At 33.7% G+C, this 27,746-nt stretch overlaps 1 protein-coding gene across 2 annotated transcripts; it reads right to left on the reverse strand.

Annotated features, from left to right (window-relative positions):
• Positions 1–1,412: 1,412 nt before the first annotated feature.
• LOC106061414 (ubinuclein-2-like) lies at positions 1,413–27,511 on the reverse strand. Of its 2 annotated transcripts, none has more exons than XM_013219555.2 (17): positions 27,228–27,511; positions 24,038–24,121; positions 23,645–23,758; positions 23,319–23,462; positions 22,764–22,844; positions 21,006–21,118; positions 19,753–19,942; positions 16,640–16,792; positions 16,484–16,551; positions 12,567–12,736; positions 11,403–11,463; positions 11,098–11,241; positions 10,787–10,930; positions 10,563–10,622; positions 9,927–10,425; positions 7,116–8,265; positions 1,413–6,615 (listed from the first exon to the last, which is right to left on the reverse strand). In XM_013219555.2, the coding sequence occupies exons 1-17, from the start codon at positions 27,390–27,392 to the stop codon at positions 5,843–5,845; spliced, it is 4,113 nt and encodes a 1,370-aa protein (XP_013075009.2). In that variant the 5' UTR covers positions 27,393–27,511; the 3' UTR covers positions 1,413–5,842. The 2 variants fall into 2 exon arrangements, with proteins under 2 accessions (XP_013075009.2, XP_013075010.2); XM_013219556.2 differs by having other exon boundaries at positions 1,413–3,315; positions 27,228–27,510.
• Positions 27,512–27,746: the final 235 nt, after the last annotated feature.

Raw genomic sequence — 27,746 nt, forward strand, 5'->3', positions numbered from 1 at the left:
CACGACGTGAAGCGATATCAATTTAGATTTGTCACTTGTGCATTATTTAACTAATAAACAACGGTATTATTCATTAAAAGAGTCTTGATTATTACTTTTTGTTAAGTTTACTGATATACTGAACCAATTTGATTTGGGGCTTATATATTTTTGCGTACATTATCTCATGTCATATGTCGAATGTCAAAATGCAAGGGGCCCCAAAAGAGGTCAATCCCCCCGGGCCCCCAAATCCCTAGTTACGCCCCTGATGCTAAAATATTTAAATTTTTTAAGCAACTTTGTCAAATGCCTTAAAAAAATCTAATAAAATAGCATCTAGTTGCTAATTATTATCCAAGCCATTTGAAAAATCTCAATTAGTCTTATTAGTTGAGCTTCTAGTGAACTCTCATTTCCTAAAGCCATGTTGGTATGGAGTGAGGACATTATGTTTGTTTAAGTGGTTTATCATGCTACTACATTTAGGATTTTACATGTGATGCTGGTTAGTGATACTGGTCTGTAGTTTCCTGGCTAAGATTTTTCTCCTGTTTTGAAATAGGGTAGTGACATTAGTTTCTCTTTAGTCCCTCGCTACTTGGACCTGATTTACTGAAAAGTATTTTGAACACTGGTGCTAGCTCATTCTTTATTTCTTTGACTTTTGTTACAAGATGTTGAAGCCCATAGTTTACAATACATTGCATGAAAGTAGATGTTAGTGCTACTGTCCGAAAAGCATTTATTACCATTCTATTTTGTATTTCTTGGGTACTGGTATGCTTTCTGAAGATTTCTTGCATGAAGTTTTGGACGAGTAGTCAAACGTGGGAGAAGTGATTTGTTCCATATAAAGATGAACTAGCTTTTCTAACTAGAAAGCTCACTTTTTCTTCACTTACAAAATTGACGTTGTTTTGATTTTTGAAGTTGAAATATTTGTGTAGGTCAACTAAATCTTCTTAGTCAAAACTGGCATAAAAGTCATTTAGTTCAGTGGCAAATTTCTATGCGTCCTTCACTGATAGTCATTCTCATTTTAAGGTAAAAAAGGTTATTTTGTTTCATCCATCCTGGCATGTTTTTGAATTAGTTCAAAAGAAGTTAATTTGTTCTTTTATTGATTTTTTTCATTTTTTTTTTTTTTTTTGCATGTATACTGTAGCCTTAAACTTTTTTTAATAATAGGATAGTAGATGTTTTCCAGGACTTATTATTCCCATATTGTTTATGTTGGAATTGTGAGCTAAACACAGAATAATTAGCTATATGATGGCAAGCGTATGGTCAGATTCAACAAGTGGGAACACATTTTTACATTTGAAAGCCTGTTATATGTTTGTAGCATTTGTCATGTGTTTGACTCCGCCTTATGGAGAAACTGTGTCTAGTAGTATACCGTACTTTAAAACATATTTTCAGAAACAAAATTTTTAATTATAGACACGAACCTTTATTTTCATGCAATTGAAACATTTTTTATAATCTTATTGGCCATTTAATAGACTTTAGACTAGACACAAGTCTAGATGTGAACAACAATACATTCAGTAACATGTTATTACTTGTAGTACACATTTAGAACATAAAGAATGCATCAGAAAGTCAAACTATTCAGTTGAAAGCTACAGACACTTTACATCACAAGATTTCAAAAGCAAAATGTGAATTATACTTCATAGGAAAAGTCAAATGACTTTTACAGCTCAAAAGAAAACATATATAGATCTATATACAAGTAATATTTCCAGAAATCAAATCAATGAACATAACACAGTTGAAAGTATCCTGATAATAGTTGATATTATTTGAATGGTTTACCTCCTCAGGAGGTATTTTTAAGCAACAAACTATTTTGAAATAACTCAGGAGTCAAAGGAAGTACCACTACAATTTGGTTCATTGGAAAAAAAAAAACTCTTTGAATTATGTTAGGATTAGAAACAACCAACTGGATAGGTTCAAGTACTTCTTAACATTAGCTCTGCTGTCCTTAGAAAAGCAGACTATTTACCCTTTACTGCCCAAACCACTTTTATTTTGGTTCTTCTATTCAGAAATAGAAAACTTTTACTTTGTAACAGGGGAGTAGTTGTATTTGAATTGTGACCAAAATGTTTAATATCACTGACTTGCGTGTCTTAATACCAGTATCACTAAAGAACAAAACTAATTAGTTTTATATCATGACATGATCCACATACATAAAATATGTTAAAACCTTTGGTTCATAAACTATATAGATATCTATACATTTAACTATATAGCCTTATGTCTCTGTTCTAAATAAGTAAGCTCTAAATAATGAAACTTGAATCAAGAGTAAATGTTCAACAGTCAAGGATTGAAACTACTAAACAGAATCTCATCCAATCATTATTTATGCAGAAGGCTGAAAACATTTGAACCAAACAGCACATAGTATTAAAACATTTACTTGTGAAAGACTTGAGCAGCTTTGAATGAAAAAGAGCAATAAAGACTGTTCAATGATAGACCACATGGAAGACTGAATTAGAGACAAAAAAACACACTTTTTCCAGCCTGAACAAAGTCACTAGTTAGAAGAAGGTTAAGAGCATTAATGGTGTCAGGAACTATGATTTAGATCTTTTGATAAGCCATGACATTGTTACCTGAGTTATGTCTGACTGACCTATGGAAATGAAACACTAGAGAAATGGATCCTCCATGGACTCATATACTCTAGTACTTAAGCAATAATATTGACTTCCAACCAAGACTTAGACTGGCATTAGTTACAAATGAAAGATTGAAAGGGAAACAAAACATGGAAATAATAGAGAATACATTCAACTCATCATCACAACTAATCAGCATATATTGCTTCACAAGATATTTGTTTGTATTTGTAACAGACTAGAAATAACGAAAATAAAAGTCCACAGTGGTCATAGAATATAACCCAAGAATGTGCATTGCCTACAGTTTGTTTTCGAAAAGGTTTCGTACCTGTCAAACCAGTTCAAGATGGTTTTGATACTTACATGTTTGGAGTTTTTAAAAGTAACCCTTGAAAAGTATTTTATTCAGAGATAACAAAAACTACTATTCCTTCAAAATAAGTATTAAATTACATAAATTATTGAGACCTAAAGTCTCTAGAGGTTTTATTGGGAGGGGGGGAATATTTGTATACAAGCAAGTAGCTAAATATTTCTATTACTGACAAAAACATTTCAACATTATAGTCTGCTATACAATAGTCATAGTCTACACATAAGCTCACTTCTTAGATTTAATTTTATTAGTCAATTTGTGAAATTAACCATAAAGTCAACTGCTAAAATTTCTCAAAGTCTTGTCCTAGTCCTGAAATAAAAAAAGAGAAAGAAAAAAAAAAAAGAAAAGGTAAAAAATCGAACAAAAGAAAAAAATCAACAGGGAATTAATAAATTAAGTAACTGTTGTACCAGATATATAGTGTTAAGGAAACAATAAATCTGACAAGGTACTGCTATTAAGCTAGAGTAGTTTACAATAAATAATATATATTCCTATTAGCTTAGAGCAGCAGACTGTTGTGGGGGTTATAGAGGTCAGTGAATAGCTATTAACAAAATGTAGAACTATTCATCTTGATCCATCTTTGGAGATGTCAAAGCTTGCTTTGGAAATGTGTGTGTACTTTGTGGCACATTGGCATCATGGGAAATGAAAAGGCCGATAAACTATCAAAGGCAGGATCATCTATGGAACAACCAGATAGACTTGTTGACTACCTCACCCTAAGGTCAATGTTAGTCAACAATCACAGAGAGGAGTGGCTCAACGAATGGGCATCAGGAAACACAGGCAGAGCAATGTAAAAAGAAATGAACATGCCTAACAAACTGGACAGTATTAAGTTCCTCCCCCGCAAAAAGCAATCTACAATCTTCCAACTAAGGACAGGACACACACCTCTGTTAAATTACCATCTTAACAAAACTAATGCCAAACAACTCCCCATTTGTAGACACTGCGCCAACCCTTATGAAACCGTAAACCATATCCTTTTTGAATGCCCCTTCCTAATCTACTTTAGGCAGACCCTACTACCACTACAGCCCAACATAACCAACACCCTGTACAGCAGTGCTGAACAACTGAAGAGAACAGCACACTTTTTTTCCTTGGCACAGTCTGCAAAAGAGCTCACAGCTCAGCAGCAAAAAGCTGGCTAGAAGAAGTGTGTACTTTGTATGTATGCCCTTTTAATATGACTGCATTGAAAGAAAAGATATAAATTTATATTAAATGCCTTAGACTCTTTATGTACTGTGAATATTCATGAATTATTAGTCTACTTAATAAAACTGGACTAATTATAACCTAAAATATTTTTAGATAGTTTTCAATGAATCTAAAACAAGCTAAGCTCATGACATTTCAAGGACTTCGGGGATGTAATATGTATTCAAGACAGTCTTTTTTTTTTCTCTAAAAATTGATTAAATTAGATATTAGCTTTTTATAAAACTACTTTGAACCACATTATGCTTTGGAATAGCTCTCATTACTAATATTACCATTTTCTCAAGAGAATTTTGAAGTTCTTAGTATTGTCCATCAATATGAACTACAGACAATTCTTTGATTTGAGAATACACATTTCCACAAGTCAGGAGTAATACGTATTATATATAAATATCAAATCAAAATGATCCCATTATCAGGCAGATTCTTGTCACCAAAGCTGTCACCATTGCACAGGAAGAAAAGTGTACTATGAAAACAAGTAATAATCTAACATAATAAGGGAAAGCTTACAACAATACACTAAAACATTCTAAACAACTTCCTCTGTAGAAGTGTATGATAAAATGCTTGAAAGGTATTAATGCTATTTGAAATATACATCCAATTATCCTTTCCCTTTCTCTCTTAAATTTAAAAGTGACTTTTTTTTTTAATAATTGAAAATAATTAGACATAACTATCTTAGGAAGCTAACGGTTCTTAATGTTGGTCAAGCAAAATTGGCTGCACTAATATTGAAAGTGTTTTAATTAGATAACCCAACAGTCTAGTGCCATCTCAATCAACCAAGAGCCCATGTGACAATGTGGTAGTAACATGGGCTATTATCTGCATTAAATCAAATCTTTTAAGAACAAAAAAAAGTGTTCGTGGACCAGAAAGTTCATCATCTTACAAGAAACAAATTGAACTAAATTTACACATAGTCCCCTGTTCAATCCAAACAGCCATGTTAAGCAAGTCTGATGATAGGCAACTTTAACTTGGAATTTATGTAACATGTCTTATGTTTTTTTCTCTTCCACGCACCTACCTACTGTGTTTGTATGTGTACAGAATTAATCAATTGCTACTGCAGTTATTTGCTATGTTTGTGATATAAAAATAATTTGAAAATAAGTGTTTTACCATATATACATTGTACCTGTATTCTTTAGAATAGCTGTTATATATTAAAACATTTTAAAAAATAATAATAATATCTGTAGTATAAAGGTACACTAATCTAAGGTAGTCTAAAGGAAACTCAGCTTGTACATGTTTTATTAACAGAAAAAAAAAATTGATCAAACTATAGAACTATAAATATTACATTACAGTACAGTTTACACACATGTCAAAAAAGTATCTGTTGGTTGGCCATGCAAATGTGGAAACTTAAATTTCATTGTACAAAAAAAAATGGGTCAGTTGAGTAGTCATTAAGCAGACCAGTTATTGAATGAGGACTATCTGTATTTATTTTTTTTATTCAGTTTTTTTTTTAATGTAATGATTATTGGCTATAACAATTATGATAGCTGCATTTTAATGTTTATATGTACTGTATACCTGTGTAATATAATTCTATATTAGATAAATAAATATACACTGACAGTTAACTATATTTTTGGGTCTCTTTAGACAATTTAGGATGCTGTTCTTGCAAATGAGATGTTATTAAAGATTCTTGAAGTGAAGAAGTATTGCTGCTAATAGTACTAGACTTTTGTGGAAACTGAGAGTTACTGAATGTTGAGTTGAGTAAGCTGTGTTCTGTCTTTTTCATGGGAAGCTTCAAATCAGTAGATACAACAAATGGGCTAGGACTGCAGCTACTTCTACTTAGGGAGGATTTGATCATTGAAGGAGAGACAACTCTATACACTTCCATTGGTTGCTTGAATGTTTTACTTGAATCCACTACTGCCTGTGGGTGCAAACTAGAGGCTGACAATTCTTTAGATTTCATTGATAACACAGAAATTTGTTGGCTCTTCTTAAAATTAGGATCTTCCCTATTTGTTTGTTTCCCATGAACTACTGCTTCTGAAATCTTGCCACTTTGTCTTCCAGTTACTTCTTCTTTAGACTGCACAGTGCCTGAGAACAAAGCACCAGTTTCTGTTGCACTCATTGATGCAGAATGCTTTTCTGGTGTGTTGCTACCCCTGGGCTGACTAGCCATGGAAATATTTTTAACAGGATTATTGTGAACCAGTATATCTGGTTGAGAAATTGAGACTGCTGCTGTTGGCTTTAGATTCATCAAATTATCATGCATTCTAGCCATGTCATTGGTTAAATTCATTGGTTTACTGTCAAGGACAGGGCTTGCAGTTTTGACAGAATCACTTTCAACACTTTTCCTGACAGTTGCAGGCATCGTTCCTGCAATCAAGAGATTTCACACTTTAAGTTTTAGTCATACAACACAAGCCAGCCAATGAGAGTATTAGATGATAAGAGATACAATGAATCATGACACCCTTTCTGTCAGTTTCACAATATTTCTTTTGAACTTACATCCATGATAGCTGAGTGGCAAGAATTTGGTAGTGATTTTTATAAGCTGATGGAAATGATTAGCAGCATCAAAATGAAGTTAGTTTAATTACTATATTAACTTATAGCCATAAAAATGAGTTTGTTACAAGTTTAAAATTAATATATTAGAACAGAAAAAGTAAAGTCTTATAGATCAAGGTCAAGGCCTATTATGGGATTAGAAACAATAAAAATGTAAACAACAAAAAGGTTCATCAAGAACTAAACCAGATAAAGTGATTTTGTTCCAGTCTATACACAGCATAGATTTAAAGACAGTTTGGACATACAGACAAAATAAAAAAAGCATGAAAATTTAGATAGATCCTTTTAAAATTGATTACCTCTAAAGGCAGAGTTTGAAGAACCACTACTGAAGTTTAAAGCCATTGCCAAATTTTTCAGTGCTTGTCCCTCCATGGCTTCCTGTTTTAGTATTTGTGACTGAATTTGCTCATAAAGTGATAATGAATGGTTCTCTGGAGATTTTTGTGGAGATGGGGTGCTGCCCCGAGATTGAGGTAATAAAGGACTACTTAGTAATAAGGACTGACTCAGGGGTGAAGAAGCAGGTGAGGATTTAGAAACTGTTGGTGCCTTTAGACTTTTTGTAGATGATATCTGATCAAAAGTCTTTTGAATGTTGGGCTGCTTACTTCCCTTGCATTGTTGAATATGACTAGCTATATGCTCTGAAGGCTTGGTGCCAGTTCCTTGAACAATTCCGTGCATAGGCTGCATACTGGACCCAGTGTTAGAAGTTTTTATTAGCGGATTTGAAATCGATTTGGGAACAGAGGTACTGCTGACAGCCTGGCTTGCTGGGATGTTTCTCTGATGCTGCATAATGTCATTTGAGGAAGACACAGAGTTACAATATAAGGATTTGTTATCCATAAGTGACATATTCAAGTTAGTGGAGTTTACAAGATTTGTTTGTCCAGGAGCATTTGGCTGCTTTTTTTTATTTTGAACATTCTGAAGAGTCTTGATCCTATCAACAGAATTGTGCTGCTTTGCTTGCTGCTTCTCCTGGTGTAGTAGCACCTGTTTCTGAATGGATTGAGACAATTTAGCATTGATCTCCTTATCAATAAAAGTTGCTATGCTTTTTGGAGAGGTACTTGCTAATCGAGGAACACTGACAATGGGGGACACTACAGAGTTAACATTACTCCATGAAGAATTTGGAATGTCCTTATTCACAACCTCTGAGTAAGAAGATTTTACTGCTGCCTTTTGCTGAGAAAGGTTGCCAGGTTTGGATTCTTGAGGTAATTTTTGCTGAATTAAAGATGCAGTCAAGTGTTGGGTCTTAGGTCCTAATTTTGAATGGACTGACTGACCAACATCTTTGGATGTTGAAGGTTCCTGAAGACTGCTGCCAAATTTTTGCTGTGATGCTGCTGCAGGTAACTCAGATTGTGGGTAGGTACTAGTAAAATTTTGAAATGCTGATAGGAATGAACGATTGTTAACAGGTTGTCCTGATGACTGAAATAATGCAAAAATAAAAAAAGTTATTTACTGTATAATTTAAATTGTTTAATTCTGTACATATAGAGAGACATTCACCAAAGAAAATGGTAAAGATATCAACATTCTCTTGAAATGAACAAATAATATTCTTCTGGAACAATGAAACTAACAAAATTAGAATGCATAAACACTTTCTAAAAAAATCACTTTAATCAGTACTTTTAAGTTTAGAGTTGTATTAAAAACTAGTTTTTAAAAAATCAAACTCAAATGACATTAACAGATCCTCAATCAGAAACAGAAGCTGTGTTCTTCACTATCTGAGAAACCCCCAGAAGCCACAGGACTTACTACTTCTGAAATGATTTATGGAAAAAATTCAAGGAGACCTTCTCTTAAGGTATCACTGTCAAATCAAAATACATCAGAAAGAAAGAAAATTTCCAACATGTCATCAATACCAGAAACACTATATTTAAAGCTCTGAGAATGCTAAACAAACAATAGATTAAAGGAAACTTTATTTTTTTTTTTTTTTTTAAATATAATATTGACATATTTAAATTCTGTGTAAAAAAAAAAGTTGTAATAATAAAAATTATAGATTTTATATTTAGATGATTAAAAATATTTAAATCAAATTCTTCAAATTTCTGAAGAAAAACTGGATTTTGAGTCACCCCCCTCAACAAATCTGATGAAAAAGGTCAGTCAGTGACTTCTACATTCATGCTTTATTACAGTGTTCAAACAATGGATTTATTTCTTCAATTTATTTATGTTATCAAGTGTACTTTTCTACAAACTATGTTTAGTCTATTCAATATTCTAAATTCTAGATTTGTATTTGTGAAATCAATTAACACAAACTTGTATTACACTAGAGTGTTATAGATGTAAATCTAGCTAGAATCACTACAGAACCAGCATCACCCATGATAAAAGCTAATTAGAATTATGAACATAAATTTGTTAGAATCACTACAGCACCAGCATCATCAATGATAAAGGCTAATTAGAATTATAAACATAAACTTATTTAACTAAATGCTGGCTTAATAACAGTGACTAGGATTCATACCTGCTTTGACCAACCTGGGTCATCTTTTATTAGTTAGAAAGTAAATTACATTGTACTAGATTAGCTGGTAAATTTTCCTGCACCATACTTAATAGTTTTGGGACCACTTTGTAATTCAATGTCTTTTCTTTCATTAGAGATTTAAGGTTAAACTTTGTTCAAAAAGGTGTATAATTTTTAAGAATTAAGGGTTAGTTTTAGTAGCATGTGTACTAGCAATAGAAACCTAGGGTTAGATTATGTGTTTCCTAGGGTCTTTAGGACCACATTAGAAATTCTAAGCTAAATAAATCTAACAGTATACCAGCAGTGGGGGATATGGCTTAGAATTCTGCATATATTTTCATATTGGTTTTATGTTTAGTCTTTAGGAAACATTCTTTCAGAGAATCAGGGTAGCCCACATATTATTATTATTATATTAAGTGTGGTGCAATGCATTTTAATTATTCATATTTGATGCACTTAAAAAAATAATATAGCTCTCTACAAAAATTAACAATTTTAATGGACACCAAATTATTAAATAATGACTAATACTAAGCACTCTTATAGTTAACATACAAGTGTACTATCAAATACCAATACAACTTACAATAAGAGCATCTGGTAAACCTGAGGATGAAACTGCAGGTGTTGAAACTTTGGGAGCTGAGGTAGTTCTAGGGGATGACGGTGATGATGGCATATACGAGGCATCAGTCACTGACATTGGAGTTATTCTCTTGGTACTCACTGGGGTGGAGCTGTCATTATATTTCTGAGTCAAGTTTACAACATTTGTTGGCTGTAATACAACCCAGGGAGGTGGTGTAGATGGTACAGATCTACCAGCAGACTGTTTCCCAGGACGTACACTAGGAGTCAGTGTGTCTCCTTGGGAGAGATCAGTTATCTTTGGTTGACTCCCATAGGAGGCAGTCAATGGGTCAGAGTTTGACAAGTTCACGACTACTGTATCTGTCCTGTCATCTGTGATTTCAATCACATCTTCTGTTTTGGAGACATGAATACGACTTGTATCTGTAGTTACAGAATGGCTCAGTTCACTGGAAGGAGTCGATGACTGACAAGAGCTCTTTTTTGGTTTTGGCCTAAAAAAAAATACCAAGAAAAAAATGTCAGGGATATGATGATAATATCAGACAGATTATTGGTACCACCAGGAGATAAGGGTGCAAGTTAAAAAATATTTTGCATAAATGGTAAGAAAATAAACAATCAAGCTTACTGAGAGGTAATGCCTTTTGTCATATCTTCATGAGCAGAGCGACTTTCTTTATAGAGCATTCTGAAAAAAGAATGTTACAAATATATATAAATTATACCCAACCATCAATGCAGAGAAAAAATAATTTAAAAAAAAAACAACAACAATAGTTTACCCAGCCAATAATGGTCAGCATAATTTTCACTGTACAAGTAATAATACAGATTGTAAACTCCTAATTATACCTTGTTTGCATCCAGCCTTGTGGCCATATGGGCTTAATATCTGCATCTAAATAGGCTTTGAGGTATTCTTCAGCTGTCTGGTTTCTAGTTTTACAAGTATTATACAATTTCATTTTAGTGGAAACAATCTCCAGCAGTAACGCCCTAGAAGTAAAGTGACAATTTTAATATTTTCAGTTAGAATCTATTCTAAATGAGATGAAAAATTCTAATGAACTTTTTGAAAAAGTCTGCTTTTGGTAAAGAAAGAGCAATAATAAAAAGACTAATAAGAAATGACAATTAAATAAATGTCATGACTGTAAACTAACTTAATCTCTGATGTCCACTGAAATTTTCGACGAGGTCCACGAGTTTTCTTTTTATTGCTTTCTGTTTTGTCTTCCTCCTCACTCTCAGTAGAAGCTTCCTCTTTCAAAGCCTCAATGTTTTCATCCTTTAACTCAGCTCCCAGCCTACACAAGGACAGAAATCTTTTATAGTGACAATGCAATAGTAAGGAAGTTAAGTGCCATTTTTAATACACAATTATTATTTCAATCTTAAAACTAAATTTGTTTCTTTTAATATCACTAACTCTAGTTTAAACTATTGCTTAACCAGTGACTTGACTTACTTAGCCCTTGCTACATCAAGCTCATGTTGTTCTTCTAAGGCTGGCATTTCTTTCATAATAGCTGAAGACAAGAACCAGTATAATCATTACTTTTTGAGACATTAATTCTAAAATAGCTAGATGTGCTGGTCAAAAAGATTTCTTCTTAGAAAACCAAAGTTCTGAAGTGTCAATGAACCAATCTTTCTAGAGGACAGACAACTAAAAGACGTAGAGGAGTTCATTTACATGGGTGTTGAAGGAGACTGCTTTCAATTTTTTTTAAAGTAGAAAATTTGATAGGAAATTCAAGACAACCCATTAGTACTGGTCCAAGAAAGCTATCTACCAAAAACAAAAAGTAATGTATCCTACTTTATGGCTTGGAAAGATGGAGAACCATCAATGTACTAGATATATAGTATTGTTGTAACCCTATTGGCAACGCGATAGGGTTAACTGTGTGTGATCAGCTGACATATGTGACACAGGCCAGTAATACAGTTTAGCGTGCTATATCGAAGAGCAAGGGACAGTACTGGTATGAACTTTGCAGGTGAATATGACCTGTTATGGTCATCTGATCATAAGCCTGCGTGGCCCAGAGACAGAGTGTGTAAGGCAGTGCAGTTCAAGACAAGACAGCGAGGAGATCGGGACTGTTAGTCGGCCATGAAGTCGGTCCTTGTGCAGTCCTCGAGTGAAACGTACGAGTCCAGGAAGAGATAGAGACAGTAGAGTTTAGTACGGTGATGTACAGCGTAACAGTTTTAGTAGTTGTGTTGCCAATTGTCTAGTATTGGCTGTTATCTATTCATTAAAGTGCCAGATTATTTGGAACTCTTGTTGTCAAATTCTTGTGTTGATGTGTTGAGCAGTTGATTACAGAAGGCCTGATAGAGAAGATCGTAACAGTATTTTAGCCAAACACAACCTGTAACAGAGAGCTAAACAAAAATCCTATCCAATGAGATGTAATCAAGACAGTTCAGTCATATATAGTCAAAATAAGGACTGACCAGAACCACTCTGAGATGCGAGACCACAAGATATGAGAAAGAGAGGGAGGAACAACCATGGAGAAGACTGAAAAAAACAACAACTGAAGACTATTAATCCAAGTTGAGATAATGAGTTAACAGAAAGAAATAATGCTGCCTTGTGTTGAGTGATGATGAAACTCACCTTCCTTCAATTTTTGAGTTGGTACTTTCAGCTGGTCCTCCTGTTGTAGTTCTCTCAGTTTCTTAGCTCTCCTCTGAAGTGCATGAGTGCCACAAGGCAAATGTTCACTTAAATGTTTATAAATGGCTGTCCTGCTGCCCCATGGCAAGTTTCTTGTGCCAAGTTCTATGCTGTAAAGACATCAATTTGTTTTTATTAGTTAGGTGTCTTTAAACATTTCTGTACAAAAATATATCTTCATGAACAAAATATTTTTTATGATCAAACATATATAAATTAAAAACAAGCTAAAAACTTTAAAAATCCCTTTTAAAAAAAAAAACAAAGCTTATCACAGTGATTGGAACAGACTTAAAAAATTTTTTAGGAAATTTTGTAACCCCTCCCCCTTTTTTTTGAACTGGCCTGGCGACTTAAAAAAAGATGTTTCTGAATTTTTAAAATTATGTAGAATATTTTCTTTAATTACACTGCATAAGCATTACTGCACACATGCACACAAAATGCATGCAAGGCACTATTGTTTGTATATATAGAAAAGAGGAGAAAGCTTTTTGCAGATGCTTTATATCTAGGTCCAGGCAGTCTGAGCATTCTATAATAGATAACTGCTTTACTGGTATTGTAAAAACTTATCAACTATAAAGAGTTTGAAAATCAAAACGTTTTGGAAATACTTTAAAAGTATGAGCTACACTTCTGTTTGTTTCACTGCTTATTAAATTTTGTACAGGAGAAACTGTTTATAAACTTTGCACATGAAGTCCACCAAAAATGCTTTGAAAAGCAATTGAGAGAAAGATGCTGAATCTCTGCTGAGTTCTTGATTAAAACAAGCAAGAACAACCAGATGAGGAGAAATGCTTAGAGGAAGAGAATGTTTCCTAATGTGACTCTTTTTCATGCTGATACAAGTTGTTTAGAAGAAGTGGATCTCTACCACACTGGGCTTTTAAAGAATTAGTAATGATTAATATTAGAAAAAAACTTAAATATATATCTCACTATAGATCTATAGTTATAACTATAGCTCTACTAGATCTAGATCTTATAAATTTAATCCCATTTGAACTCATGGAAGTCGGCAGGCAGGGTTCAAAGTAGAAAAATTTAGGGGCCATTGTAACAACAGAGCAAAAATTAATAGCGTATAGCAGCCGGGAATCATGATACTCTGAGATACTTTTCTGAACTTTTCAGAAGCTCTGAAGCTGGCAAGCAGCCATTGAAGTCTAGACACTCTAGATCTAGATAATCTAGATCAAAAGTATTCAAATTAACTCTCTTAAGACGGAGCGTTTTAGCATGTCATGTGCCAAAAAGACGGAGCACTATTTCCAGACTAAGCACTTCACTTACAAAAAAATTCCTAACAAATAAACTAATTACTTTACATACACAAAACTATATATATTATTGAAGGGAAATGAATGAACTAATTTAATCTTATGGAATTTATCTGAAATATTAACATTTATTAAAATAAGCCAAGCTAATTTGCATAATTTATGCGCATACAATTCCAAAAAAAGTTTTTTCAAAACAGAACAGAATTATAAATGTAAGAGTTTTTTATGAAGTTTTAGGCTTGAATAAGCCCTAATACACGTCTTTAGAGAAACAAGGCACATTGAGACCCATCAGACACTTCTATCACATTATTTTACTACTTTGAACTAAATTGATAGTAAAAAAAGAGCATAAAACAGCCTGTTGGGTGCTAATCCCTTGGTTCTCAAATGGGTCTTCTCTATCCAGCTACCCACCCTTACCTCTAAACCATGTTACCAAGAATAGACATCGTCAAACCATACTAGATCTAGATCTAGTATTAGTGTTAACTTAGATCTAAAGCTTTCCTCAATTCTGCTCAGAGTCAGTGAGATTGTTTTCATCAATATCAACGGCTGACATGTTCAAAAAATCAATTTAAAACAATTATCGCGTTAAAACAGCGAAGGAAGCCGCCATTACAGTCTACTAATGTGTAAAAATAGTAAGAACTAATCTGATTGGCTGATACAAACACTGGCAAGCCAATCCTTTGGTTGGAAACATCACGGCCGATATATCGGCCGGCTCGTCTTTTTCGCCAAATAGCATTGGGCCGATATATCGGCCGCGTCACCTTAAGAAGGTTAAAGAAACTAGATATTTTATCTAGAATACATCTATCTAGACAGATTCAAACCACTCTAGTCACTGTAATCTAGTCCGATACCTAGACTTATAAGGCAATACAGTAACACAAGATTTTTTAAAAATAGAACTTTAACTGTGTCAAAAGACCAGGTGTGCGCAATTGCAAAACAAATCAAAAATCTTATTTCACATTCTTCTGAAAATGGAAGAATAAAAAAATTTTTTTTTTTCATTAAAAAAAAAAATGTCGGGAAAATTTTGGTAGAAAATCAAATCAGAAGAAATTTTCGTAATTCTGAAAATTTTTGGAAAATTTCCATCACTGTTATCAAAAGGGACAAACTACGCACTTACAACTATATCACTCAATAATGTAGAAGCTATTTCCCTTTATTAATATGAAACCCAAATAATTTATTACCAATAGTTAATCAATTAATTGTTAATTTTTTAATGGATTCATGTTTTGTTAGGCACAATAGATAGTTGTTTAAAGTTTCAAGAAATAATAGTAGTACAATTATTTAAGTGGACAAAACCCAACAAATTTAACCTTGTTCCTGAACACTGAAGGATTAATTAATTATTAACCGGTAATTAATTGACTAATTTTTTTAATAGATTCATGCATTGTCTACGAATGAATAGATGTGCTAAGTTTCAACTTGATCTGGGGAATGGATGTGAGAAAATAATGTGTGCAAACTTTTTACAAGACAGACAAACAGACAGAGTGAATTGATATAAGCTTTGTAAAAACAAAAATGACAATGATCAATGGATGATCCTCAAAAAGATACTTGAATAATTAGATCCAAATGTCAAAAAGATAATCAAATTAAATCAAGAAAATATATTTAAAAAATAAAACATTGTTAAAGTATTTGGTTTCAAGTTGAGATCAGATTAAAAAACTTCCATACTATTTTGTGGATCATAATTGCAACTAAATCATCATAATCATCAAAATCCATGTCTGAGATGGCCTGAGAGGCTCAAATCTTCTCTTGCAAAAAAGCTCTCTAACAGAAATCCAGCTTTTGTACATAGTGCATATATATCAACATACATGTAAAAAATTTGAGTCTGGATTGAGCAAATCTGAGGCACTTAATAAGAATGAGACAGCATTTCCTCTTCCTCCCTGCTGCGGGAGTCATTAATTTCAGCCTTAAGCATACCAAATATAAACCAAAGAGAAAGTGGCCCATCCTGCATTATGCTTGTTCAGGGCCTGGACAGCCTCCACCACTAGGAGGAAAGTTCAGGGTGCCTAATGTGCTCCATGACTTTGCTGGCTTTTTGGGATTTGTTCCAGCACACGAACAATTATTCCATTTCAAACATATTGATACTTGCCAGAACTTGGAGAATCATATGTTGCTTGGTTGTTGGTGTTTGCCCTCCCTGGCAACGGGCCAGTTACAGCTTTGTGACATTGTTACCAGGGTATTGCAGCTAAATATCATTAATTATTAACTAATCTAAATAAAACAAATCCAATAAAAATTAAGAGCTTTCTAAGACAAGGATTAAAGGGAGTTGACTAGCTTGCTGTCAGTGAATTTTCTGTTTAATACAACAGAGCAGAACCTATCAGGCTGTGGTCTGACATAACTACAAAAAAATGTTAAATTCATGATACTTATGTTCTGCATTATACAAAATCAATGATGGAGACACACAATGTACATATTTCAAAATTTGAGAAGAAATGCTTAACAGTATACTGTATGTAGAAACATTCTAAATAAAGTAAAGGTGGAAAAACTTACTCTAAAAGCAACTTGTTGATGTCTGCAGAAAAAAATTTCATTTTTCCTTCTTTGTTTTCTCGTGCTTCCTAAATTTAGATATATATAAACTAGTTTTAGTAAGGCATTATTCATTAAAAAAAAATGTTGAAAAGAAAAAAAAAGACTAACACTAACCTTCTTAATGTTGTCTATGGCCTCAACAAGTTCTACAGGTAGCTGAGATGGTAACTGAGTATTCTTTTCTGTAGACTGCTGCTCTCCCTTCCCCTCTTCCCCAGATTTGCTGGAAGAGTCTTCTTTCATTGTCAGAATAGCATTGAATGTTTCCTAGAGAAATGTTGAACAGAATCAACAAATTAACTACAAACTAGAGTAATTCAATTAAGTTTCTATATGATAATTGTGATTAGAAAGTCATGCAATTAAATTAAGAGTTCCTGGTATTGCACAATGGCAGCTATGTTTTCTTCCGCTCAGACATCAATGTGTTTTATCTTCAGCACCTACTGTACAATATCAAAACAAAGAACATGGTCAGAACAGAATTTCTCTATACCAATGATTGCATCCTACGATCTCAAACTAAACATGAACTCCAGCTCACAATAAAGGAATTTATGCACCATGCCACCATGTATGGACACCCCTTTAAGGCGCTGGACCACTGTACATATCTGGGAAGCAAAGTATTAAATGATGTATCACTTTCAAGGGAAGTTGATAGCGGATTGGCTAAGGCCAGAAGCCACTCAAAGTAAAAGTGTGGCGGAATAAATCATTCCATCTGCCTACAAAAATCAGCGTCTACCAGGGAGTGGTTCTCTCAACCCTTCTCTATGGATCTGAGACATGGGTACTATACAGAAAGCAACTACTTGAACACTTTCAGCAAAGATGTCTGGGTTCTATCGGAGATGGCGAAAAGACAACCTAAATAAACCACAGCCAAACAGCTATGTCTGCACTAGATTTGGCAAAATATGAAGTTGCAGCTAGGACTGCATAGCCACATGAAATACTGTACTCCACATTAATCTTTTGATTCTAATAAACCTTATTATTATCATTGATTTGTTTTACAAGTAGAGGCAAGAATAGCAATACAGTGCGCTAACAAATACTGGCAGGACCTATATGAAAACATCCAATCTTGTGCAGACTGTGGTAACATCAGAGGACTATATGAGGGCATGAAAAAAGCCTTTGGACTTCACACCAGCAAGTGTGCCCCACTCAAGTCAAAAGATGGCTCAATCAACAGTGATCGTGCACTGCAAAAAGAGCGAAGGGTAGAGCACTATGCAGAACTTTACCAGATCGAAAGTGTCATCTCGCCAACTGCTTTGTCTAACTTCCCACCACTTTCAGTTTTGAGAGAATTAGATGAAACACGCTCTGTAAAGGAACTGATCACAGCCATTGACATGCTTGCACATAGGAAAGCACCCGGAGGAGACTATATTCCCGCAGAAGCAATTCAGGCTGGAAAGCATGCCCTAATCAAGCCACTCCATGAACTGCTAAGTTTGTGCTGGGAGCAAGGAATAGTCCCCCAGGAATTGAAGGATGCCAACATAGAAACAATTTACAAAAATAAGGGAAACCGCTCCGATTGTAACAGTGATAGAGGCATTTCACTTCTTAGCATAGTTGGGAAGGCTTATGCCAGAGTAATACTGAAGTGGCTGCAGATCTTGGCAGAACGAGTTTACCCAGAATCGCAGTGTGGCTTTAGGGCCGATAGATCCACAACAGATATGATCTTCTCCCTGCGCCAGCTACCGGCTTGTTTGCCATATTAGAGAAAACAGGCTGTCCAAACAAGCGATGGAAACTATTGTCAGCTTTTCATGAAAATATGCAGGGCACTGTACAGTTTGACAGTTCCTCCTCTAGGCCATTCTCCATCAAGAGCGAGTAAAACAAGGATGTGTTCTGGCTCCAATACTATTCAGAATCTTCTTTTCAGTTGTACTCACCAGTGCATTTAAATCCCTGGTGTCGATGATGGAGTATATATCCACAGTAGATCCGTCGGAAAGCTATTTAACCTGGCACGCCTTAAAGCCAAAACAAAGAGACGGCATATCTTGATTAGGGAACTGCTGTTCACCGATGATGACGCACTCATATCTCATTCACAAGAAGGATTTCAGAGGCTTGTGAATGCTCTGGCAGCTGCTTGTCAAGAGTTTAGCCTTACAATAATCCTCTCCAAGACTGAAATCCTGGCACAAGATGTCACAGAAATACCAGTGATACATATTGGAAATCACACATTATGGTGGTGCAGGAAATCACATATTTGGGAGCAACAATAGCCAGCAACCTAGATTTAGACACTGAGCTGACAAAAAGAATAGGAAAGGCTTATGCAGCAATGGCAAAATTCTGCAAGCATGTGTGGGAGAATACCAAATTGACCACGGCAACAAAAATCCTGGTCTACACTTCTTTATGGCAGTGAGAGCTGGGCAACTTAAATGCTTCAAGAACACAGATTAAATAACTTCCACCTACGCTGCCTGCGACGCATAAAGTGTATCTCCTGGAGGGATCGTGTCACCAACCAGGAAGTTTTGACACGGGCCAACATGCACAGCATCTATGCTCTGCTTCAACAGAGAAGACTATGCTGGCTCAGTCATGTCACTCGCATGGCAGATCTCTAAAGACATCCTATATGCTGAGCTTGCAGAGGGAGTCAGACCCAAGGGCTGCCAAAGTCTACCTACAGAGATGTCTGCAAGCGAGACATGAGAGCCACAGGCATCGTCCAAAGTATGTGGGAGGAGATAGCCCAAGACCGGACAGCATGGAGACAGACTACGTGCTGGTACGAACTTCGCCAAATGCAAAAGAAACGAAGCTGCGTCAGTCAAGAGAAAGAAATCTGCCCTTTCAGCTAGCCCTAGCACAGATGCATATACATGCACGAACTGTGGCAAATTCTTCCGCTCCAGAATTGGCTTGATCAGTCACTCCAGATTCTGCCCCATCTCAAGACACCAGTGACTCATCTGGGCGCATCCATTGTCTTCCAAGACAGAAGGATCCATATATAGTGGCAAAATATTTCAATAACAAACAATTATTATTACAAGCTTTTTTAAAGTATTTATTTGGTTTTATTTTCTTTGTTTAAGACATTGTCTAAATAAATATTAAGGGTAGATAAATTAATCTAAAAGATAGTTGGGAAATATTTAAAAGTAACAGAAAACAATACATCTGTACTCATGTTTTTGTGAAACTTAAGTTCAACACTAAAAATGTAACACTGATACCTCTATGGATGTTTTAAAATCTTTGATGGCTGTGGTGTCATGATCACCACCATTAGTGACTACACTTGTCGCTGTTGTAGTTGGTTCTGTTACTGTTGGAGTAACTACTGCTACTGGTGTACAAGTGATGGTGGGAGTTGACAAAGGTGGAGCTTCTGGTTCAGGATGGACTTTTCCATCCATTTTTTGTCTGTAAATAATGCCAGAAATACAAACCAACATTAAGCATACAAGTATATCATCAATTGAACACACACAATGTAATGACAGTAACAGAAATATAAAGCAAAAAAGTCTTTCAGTATTCAATTTTTTTTAGTTTAAATTGTCTACATTTTAAACACTAAAATGATATAAAATATGTATATTACTTTTTTGTGTGCTTCTTGTAGTATAATCTTTTAAAAGTGACATTACTATGTATATTATATTAACAAGATTGCATCATTTTCAGAATCATATAATTTACATATAATATTGGTATAATCAAAAGAAAAAAACTCTATACTACCAGGAAACTGAAAACAACTGTGAATTACTGTAGTTGATAGTTATTCATCATTAAGTTGCCTCTTTATTTACATTATCTATTTTTTCCGATCTAAACATTTTATTAAACTATGAAAAAAAGAGTAGCAATTGAAATATGTAATTTGTTCTATATTTACCCTCAACACAGTCTTTGAAAGGAAAACTTTTATCAGAACACTACATAACTTGACAGAAACTACACAATGCCATTGATTTTGTTAATAATACCTTGTCAGCGCAGTGCATCATTTTACAAGTTAGTGTCAGTAACACTTAAGATACCAACACTATTAGTATAGAGATACACACACACATTTTACACAAAATGGAAAGAAAGGTACATTTATAGCAGATGCAACCTTGGCATGTGGACTGCTGTTTTACATAGGCTTAATGTAGTGTAGCTTTTCCTGCTCTTGACAGAAGAAAGCTGTGATATGTGTCACTTTTTACTGAAAGTATTTCTGCATCTCTCTTAATAATAAATATTTGATAACTTTATATACAAAAAAGATGACAAATTTGTTGTAAGCTAAATAAAAGGTAATCTAGTTTTTCTATACTACTGCTGAAGACTAACAATTATACAGAAAATAAGCTTAATATATTTGTGAAAGATTGAGATTCTTGAAATAATGTTGATAAATTTGTTTTAAACTACTGACAGCCTAGTAATAAATGTATCAAATGAACAGTTATTGTTTCCACAACAAATTTCTTACATTTTTTCCAAATGTTTCTTTTTCTTTTTCTTAACAATCATCTCTCCATCTGGACCAATGGTTAGCTTTCTCTTTTTCTTCTCATTCTCTTTACTTTCTAACAATTTTTTTCGCTGTAGACAAACACAGCTAGATTTAACCAGAGTTTTGAAATTAAATCAATACCATAACAAAACTTAGCAATAGCATAGTAATATATATTTATAGTTTTAAAATTAAAACTATAGCACAGTAAATATCTATTCGTAATTGTAAAAGTCAAGTAATTGTGGTGCTGGACAAACCAATCCTTTTAAAAGGAAACATGTTTCAATTGTTAAAATACTTTATTGTTTAAATCTATGTTATCTATACTACAAAGTAGAATGTAAGGTGTATCTATGTGACTTATAGACATCAAAACCGCTTGACCAATCTTGATAAAACTTGGCCGGAATGTTTCTTGGGTACCAACTTAGACCGTAGTGTATGTATTGTAGCCCTAAAACAAACTTAAGACCCTAACAAAAAATAAAGTTGTCCAACTCTATTAAAGCTATAGTATTTATGGATCTAGGCCATGTTTACAATGTTGACATGAGAAAAGATCGAAAGGATTTAGATCTAGATCTAATTTTAAGAAATACACTTTGCGCAGATAGTTTTTTACTTTGACACATGAAAATACAAAAGAAGGTCCATTGATTTCATTATATAATAAAATAACCCTTCAAATTTGTGTTTCAAAACCATTTTTTTTACATATATTAGTTCCTTATATCTGTGCTACAGATTTCCTGACGAACATTCTTTCACTAGACAATACTGCAATGTTTCTTTCCATCCCTAGATCTTAAACTCTAATTCATCTCTAGGATGATAAAACTTCTCTTCGCACAGCACGAACATACTAAATATAGACCATTCATTTCATATTTGAAAGGATCATTAGCTAAGTTTAATGTACATCTAAATCCAATCCACTAGATTTGTAAACACAAACTTAGACCCGCAGGCCACAGGTAATGTCAGGCTAGTATAGTTATAATCTTATAAATCTAGGCCTTGAAAAGGATGCTAAGCTATCTTTTTTTTTAAATATTAAATGAACTTCATGTTATGACTGCACTCTACAAGGACTATGTTAAAAAATGTCATTCAAGTCAGATGATTATTTAGACAAAATATCTGTAAAATAAAATGCAGAATAAAAATATGGGTTAAAATTCATCAATTAAGACCAGGAAGTTACCAAAATATATATTAGACAAGAAAAAACTCTGAGAGTACGTAGTTAAAAGAAGTCAGGGATAACCCATATTTAAACATAACTACCATAAGACTCAGAGAGGACCTGGGTTAAATCACTGTGAATTTTCATTAAGTGCAGACCTTTGAAAGAAACAGGGCATGCTCTATGCACACATGTAGCTGATAACTAAGTTGTTATATTTCAACTTCACAAGCACAATCTTAGAGGTAACAAAAGAATGCCATTTTATGAACAGAGACTTCATCTTGCATACTAAATAGCAGTACACAAGGAATCTCAGAAGTCATGATGGTAAACTAGTTCAGCAAATCAACCAGATCTTCCAGACAATACAAACATCAACAAAAACTAATACCATTTTTTTTTTTAAAACAACATCAAAACCCACCATTAGAAAACAATGTAAACTTAAAAAATAAATGATGAAACAAACTAATAAGAACAAATTCTACAATTGAACATACACACTAAAGAAAGTTAATAAATATTTTGTTGTAGTTTATCACCTTCATAGCTTTGAACTTTTTCGTTAAAGATTCACCAGTTTCTTCAAAGTCACCCTCTTCACTGTCTGAATTGATTAATCTCTAGAAAAAGATATAGTAATCAAAAAAAAAAAATTAAAAAAAATTATATATTTCAAAAGTCACATATTGAAATTTTTACTAAGAATGATAGATATAAAATTCCTTCAAATATTTTAGCTTTTATAACTTTGATATTTTTTTTAAACCTTCTAATATCTGCCTATAAGAGTTACTTGGGTTAGTTTTAAAATTATATGGCTTAGTAAAAATAGAACAATTTCACAAAATCAAGCTTTGAAGTGGTTTCATTTGATATCAGGATGCAATTTTGATTAAAAGAATGTTGAGTTCAAAACCTTATTCTAAGGACATCTATTCTACTATATAAATATATAAAGGTATAATATAAATTTCATGTACTCCTCATTTTACTTTAATCTCTTTGAGTTCTAGTTTATTTGCTTTAAGAGCAAAATACATAGCAAAATAAAAATAATAGTGTTAACAATAAATTGTAAAAATATATTGACAAACCTTTTTCTTTTTTTTCTTTACAATTGGAGAACTGATGACTTCATCAACAGAATCTTCATGCAATGATTTAAAATCTAATTTGCCAGTGTTAATGTAGAAACCTCCATGTTTAGTTGTTAAGGTGGATGGAACAACTTCGTCATACTATGAACAAGTCAGACATATAAAAAAAGAAAAAAAAAAAAGAATACTAATGAGAAACATAGTAAGATCATTTGTATTATTAATGACTTCAACAACAGCTTAGTTCAATACAACCTATTTTAAAAACAAAAATAAAATATATTTAATAAGTTTGACAAAAAAAAAATCTAATTGTAACTCACAGCCTCTGTATTGTCAATAAATGTATCCTCCTCATCATATCCCTCCCCAAGGTCATAATAGTCATCCATTTCTTGGGTCCGTTTCTTTTTTCCAGCATGCAAAGCTTTTGGCCCCTAGGGAAAAAAAAACAAACAAATAATGAGTTTGAAATTACCCTGTCCCAAGATCTATTATTAAAAGCTACATGTATTTAGAAAGTAAGAAAAATATACAAACCATTAATTTTTTTTTTCCACAAGCTAAGTGTAAAAGCTAGCTAGTAGAGGTTAATTAATATTACTATTTTAAGATGTTCACTTCGGAACTATGAATAACTGGATTTAATTTTTAAGGCACGCAAAAGTAATCCTAATAAAACAAAAGAAAAAAAATCTTAAAAAAAAAAGACATACATATTTTGCTTCAAATCTCTGAGCGATGGCAGCAACATCACTATCATCATCATCATCCACATTGTCAAAAGGTTCACTGGTTACCTATAAAAACACAAAAATAATGAATGCTAATGGAAAATATAGTTATAACATGCACTACAAGCTCTCTCTATATTGTTTCAATGTAACATATAGTTGTAACAAAGAGAGAGCTTGTAGTGCATGTTGTGTATCAAGGATTGGCCTCTTTAGTCACACAAAAAGTTGCAAAGGGAAAAGATCGTCTCTCGAGACGTAAAATGCCACAGAATAGTTATAACAAACGCTACACGCTCTCTATTGTTTAAGTACAGCATTAAGGCAAACTGGAATGACATTTGCTAGTAGACTATCAATTGTCAAAGTCAAGTTTCTAAAGGCAGCAACAGATAACTCCTTTTCATGTGTACTTTTTTTTTTTTTTTTTAATGTAGATTTCAGATTCTAGATCTAAAAGGTGGTCCAAAAAAAAAAAAAAAAAAAAAAAATATACAGATTTACTATACTACTACTTTGGCCTTCAGTCATGAAGTGACTATTGATCATGTCATAGAAATAAGATGAATGCCTGTACATAAATAGTGATGACCATTCCATACATAAACTATCTTATTTTTATTAAAAACAAAGTTTTTAAGGATTACAATTAATAAACTCCCTAAGCAATTAGCATCATTATCTCTTAAACCAAATGGCACATACTACAAGGAAACCTGGAGGCAGTCCTTTTTGGTTCTTCCCTTTTTTTTTCCAGAAATAAATTGTGTTGTTTTAGCATATTATATTTAAGTAGTAATCAAGTAGAAATAACATTATTATTATTACCAATGTTTAAAAAAGTAAATTATTAAATGAAGTGATATCACTTTGATCTATAAGTAGGGCATGCAACGACAAGATCCCCTGAAATATTCTTTTGAGACAGTTTTTTTGTTTTTTTTTTTGGGTGGAAAAAAAAAGGGGGGTGGGGGGGTATGCAGTGTGGTCCGCACCTCCACACCCAAGATCTAATGACGCCATTTTCCACTGTATTTATTTGGGATAAAAAAAATATTTTGCAAAATGAGTAGATTTAGTTAGATCTGTAACATTTTTTGATAACTGCTATCTATTAATCTATGTAAAATCGATTTTGGATCTAGATCTAGTCGAGTCTTTCTATAATAAATTTTATAAGATAATCTAGACTACAATATAGATCTAGATCTTCTAGATAGATACACATGCGGTCTCGATCTATCCATTAATTATAAAAATAAAATAATTCTAAAATTAAAATGCACCTTTCCAGGACTTTCCTTATATTTTTGTTTATTAATTCAAGTTGGATTATGACTCTCCTATACTCTATAATAGGCCTATAGACTAGTCTAGCTAGAATCTAGATCTGTAATAGTTATAGATCTATTACTTTTAGAGAAACCAAAAATATATTTAATAGACTATTTATAACATAGATTAAATGTCATAAAGACACGTCACAGAATATATCCAACTTCTATTATACATCTAGATTTAGAATGTAATAATAATATGATTAGGTTGCGACTAAATGAAGCCTAGACTCTAGACCTAGAATTATTCTTATTCTCGAGCAAGAAAGAAATGGGAGGGTGAGATTAATCATATCTAGACTTAAAATCTAGACACCAATCGGACTTTTTTTTTCATATCGCCAACTTTTTACAAAATCCAGGAGACACTATTCTCAGCCTACCAGAGGTAAAACGCGCGCGCCGCTTTACTTATTCACAGCTGCAGACGACGCGGGGCAAATGAAAAAATGGCGAGCGAGAAAACCGACGCGTACTAAAAATGGCGCTAGAGAGGATAAAAAAAAAACCTGACCTCACAGCAACTGACCCACAACGGATGAAATCTATCACATGCAATCGATGCCCAATATGATCACCGACGCATGACACGACGCGCGTGCGGGGTCTCGAACCACATAACCCCTCACTTGCAAGTCAAATCGCTACCTACGTTTGCAATATGTCTGCGCGCGCTGAATCCAAAATCAGCGCATGACCCATTTGAAAAACGAGCCTCTCTTCTCGCTCCCCACCCTCTACTAAGTCCTGATCATCTATTTTTGTGTCGGATAAATCAATATACTGGTCCCAAACTCAAATGGGGGAAGGGGCCACAAAAAAATATTTTTTAAAACTTGTATATAGATTATTTGAGTTTCTAAAAAATGAACACCAATTAGCATAGCTAACATCAGCGTAAGGTACTTGATCTCTATTTTACACCGATTTCTACAAATATAGATCTACCTAAAGAAAAGTCTACTAGGCCTAAGGCTACGGTTAATCGTTAGTAACAAAATAACACATTCATGATAGACGCCTGTGTGTTGTCCTTGGCCCTGTGTGTAACATGACAGTTGCTATAGCGACAGATTAGAAGAAAAAAAAAAAGGGGGGGGGGGCTTGTACAGTACCACAAATCACAGACTCGAACCCCTGTCTCACAAATACTAGCAACATCAACATAGTGCTAATTCAAATGTATATTGATAAAGGGCAGTCAGAGTAAAATAACATCATGGACTTGGGTTAGCTTCTAAGAAAAAGGGTCAAAATAGTGTCGACAGAGAAACTTACTGTGTCATGTAGGCTAAAGTAGCTCAACTATGCGGCCAGGGCTTATACAAAAATGGAGAGAAAGAAGAAAGGGAAAAAAAAATAAAGATGAGATGACTGATAAATCACTCTAAAAGAAACACGTTTCAAAGGAGGAAAAATTGCTTTTCGAATTCAGTAAAACTGATTCAGAGAAGAAAAATAATTTGCAAGAAGGCTTGACCCAAACTTAGGTTTTATCTGTTTTAGGTTAAAATTATGTTATTGTTTTGATGTTTATATATATAGTTCAAATATTGAACGACAGGTTCAAAATGGCGAGAAGATGGTCTGGCCATTTTGTATGCCACGGTTAAAGTGTGGTTGAAGTTACTGATCTTTTCTATAGCAGGGTATAGTCTAGTATGGTGAACGAAAACGTGCTTAAATGATAAAGTGTTGTGGTATGTTGGACGGGTGTCCCCTTTGAATTTCGGACTATGAAAAAAAAACTAATAAAGTTTAAATGATACTTAAAAGTATTAATCAGAAGAAGAAAAGTATTTGTAAATGTAGATATAAATGTAAAGTCGACTTACCCTTTGATTTTTAATTAAGTCCGCAAGGGAGAACTCTGGACATGTTGTTAGTGTGGATTCACTAAGTGACAACGTAAATCTGTACGTATCTTTTTTCTTCGGAACTTTTTTCTGTTTAGATGGCGACTGGACAGAAGTTAGTTCAACTCGTTTCATTTCCAGCATAATGTACACATTTTTTATCTCAACAAACGTAACGAATTTGTATTGTGATTATCCGTCTCCAAGTTAAGAGGCTAAATCTACCGCCATTTTGCGCCGTGACGACACAAGCGTATCACTTTCCGGAAAGGGTATCCTTGGTCATGTTCATATTTGGGAGACATAAGAATGAAAACAAAGCATGTAGCATTATTATTTTATCTCGAAAAAAAGGAAATAGCCTGTATAAAAAAGAATTTAAGTAAAATAATAATTAATTGGAAAAAAAGTGTTAATAAAGTAAATTTAGACATCAAAACAACTAAGTTCTTATAATTACTAAAACCTGCCACCCCTTGAACATTCAGATATGTATAA

Source organism: Biomphalaria glabrata, chromosome 8 (genome assembly GCF_947242115.1).
Source record: "Biomphalaria glabrata chromosome 8, xgBioGlab47.1, whole genome shotgun sequence".
Taxonomy (NCBI): domain Eukaryota; kingdom Metazoa; phylum Mollusca; class Gastropoda; family Planorbidae; genus Biomphalaria; species Biomphalaria glabrata.

Excerpts from the sequence above, each read along its gene's own strand:
- LOC106061414 (XM_013219555.2), bottom strand. The coding sequence starts at position 27,392 with ATGCTGGAAATGAAACGAGTTGAACTAACTTCTGTCCAGTCGCCATCT. Across the intron at positions 10,623-10,786 it reads CAAGGCTGGATGCAAACAAG|AATGCTCTATAAAGAAAGTC; the intron begins GTATAATTAGGA and ends TTCTTTTTTCAG. Across the intron at positions 6,616-7,115 it reads TTCAAACTCTGCCTTTAGAG|GAACGATGCCTGCAACTGTC; the intron begins GTAATCAATTTT and ends TCTTGATTGCAG.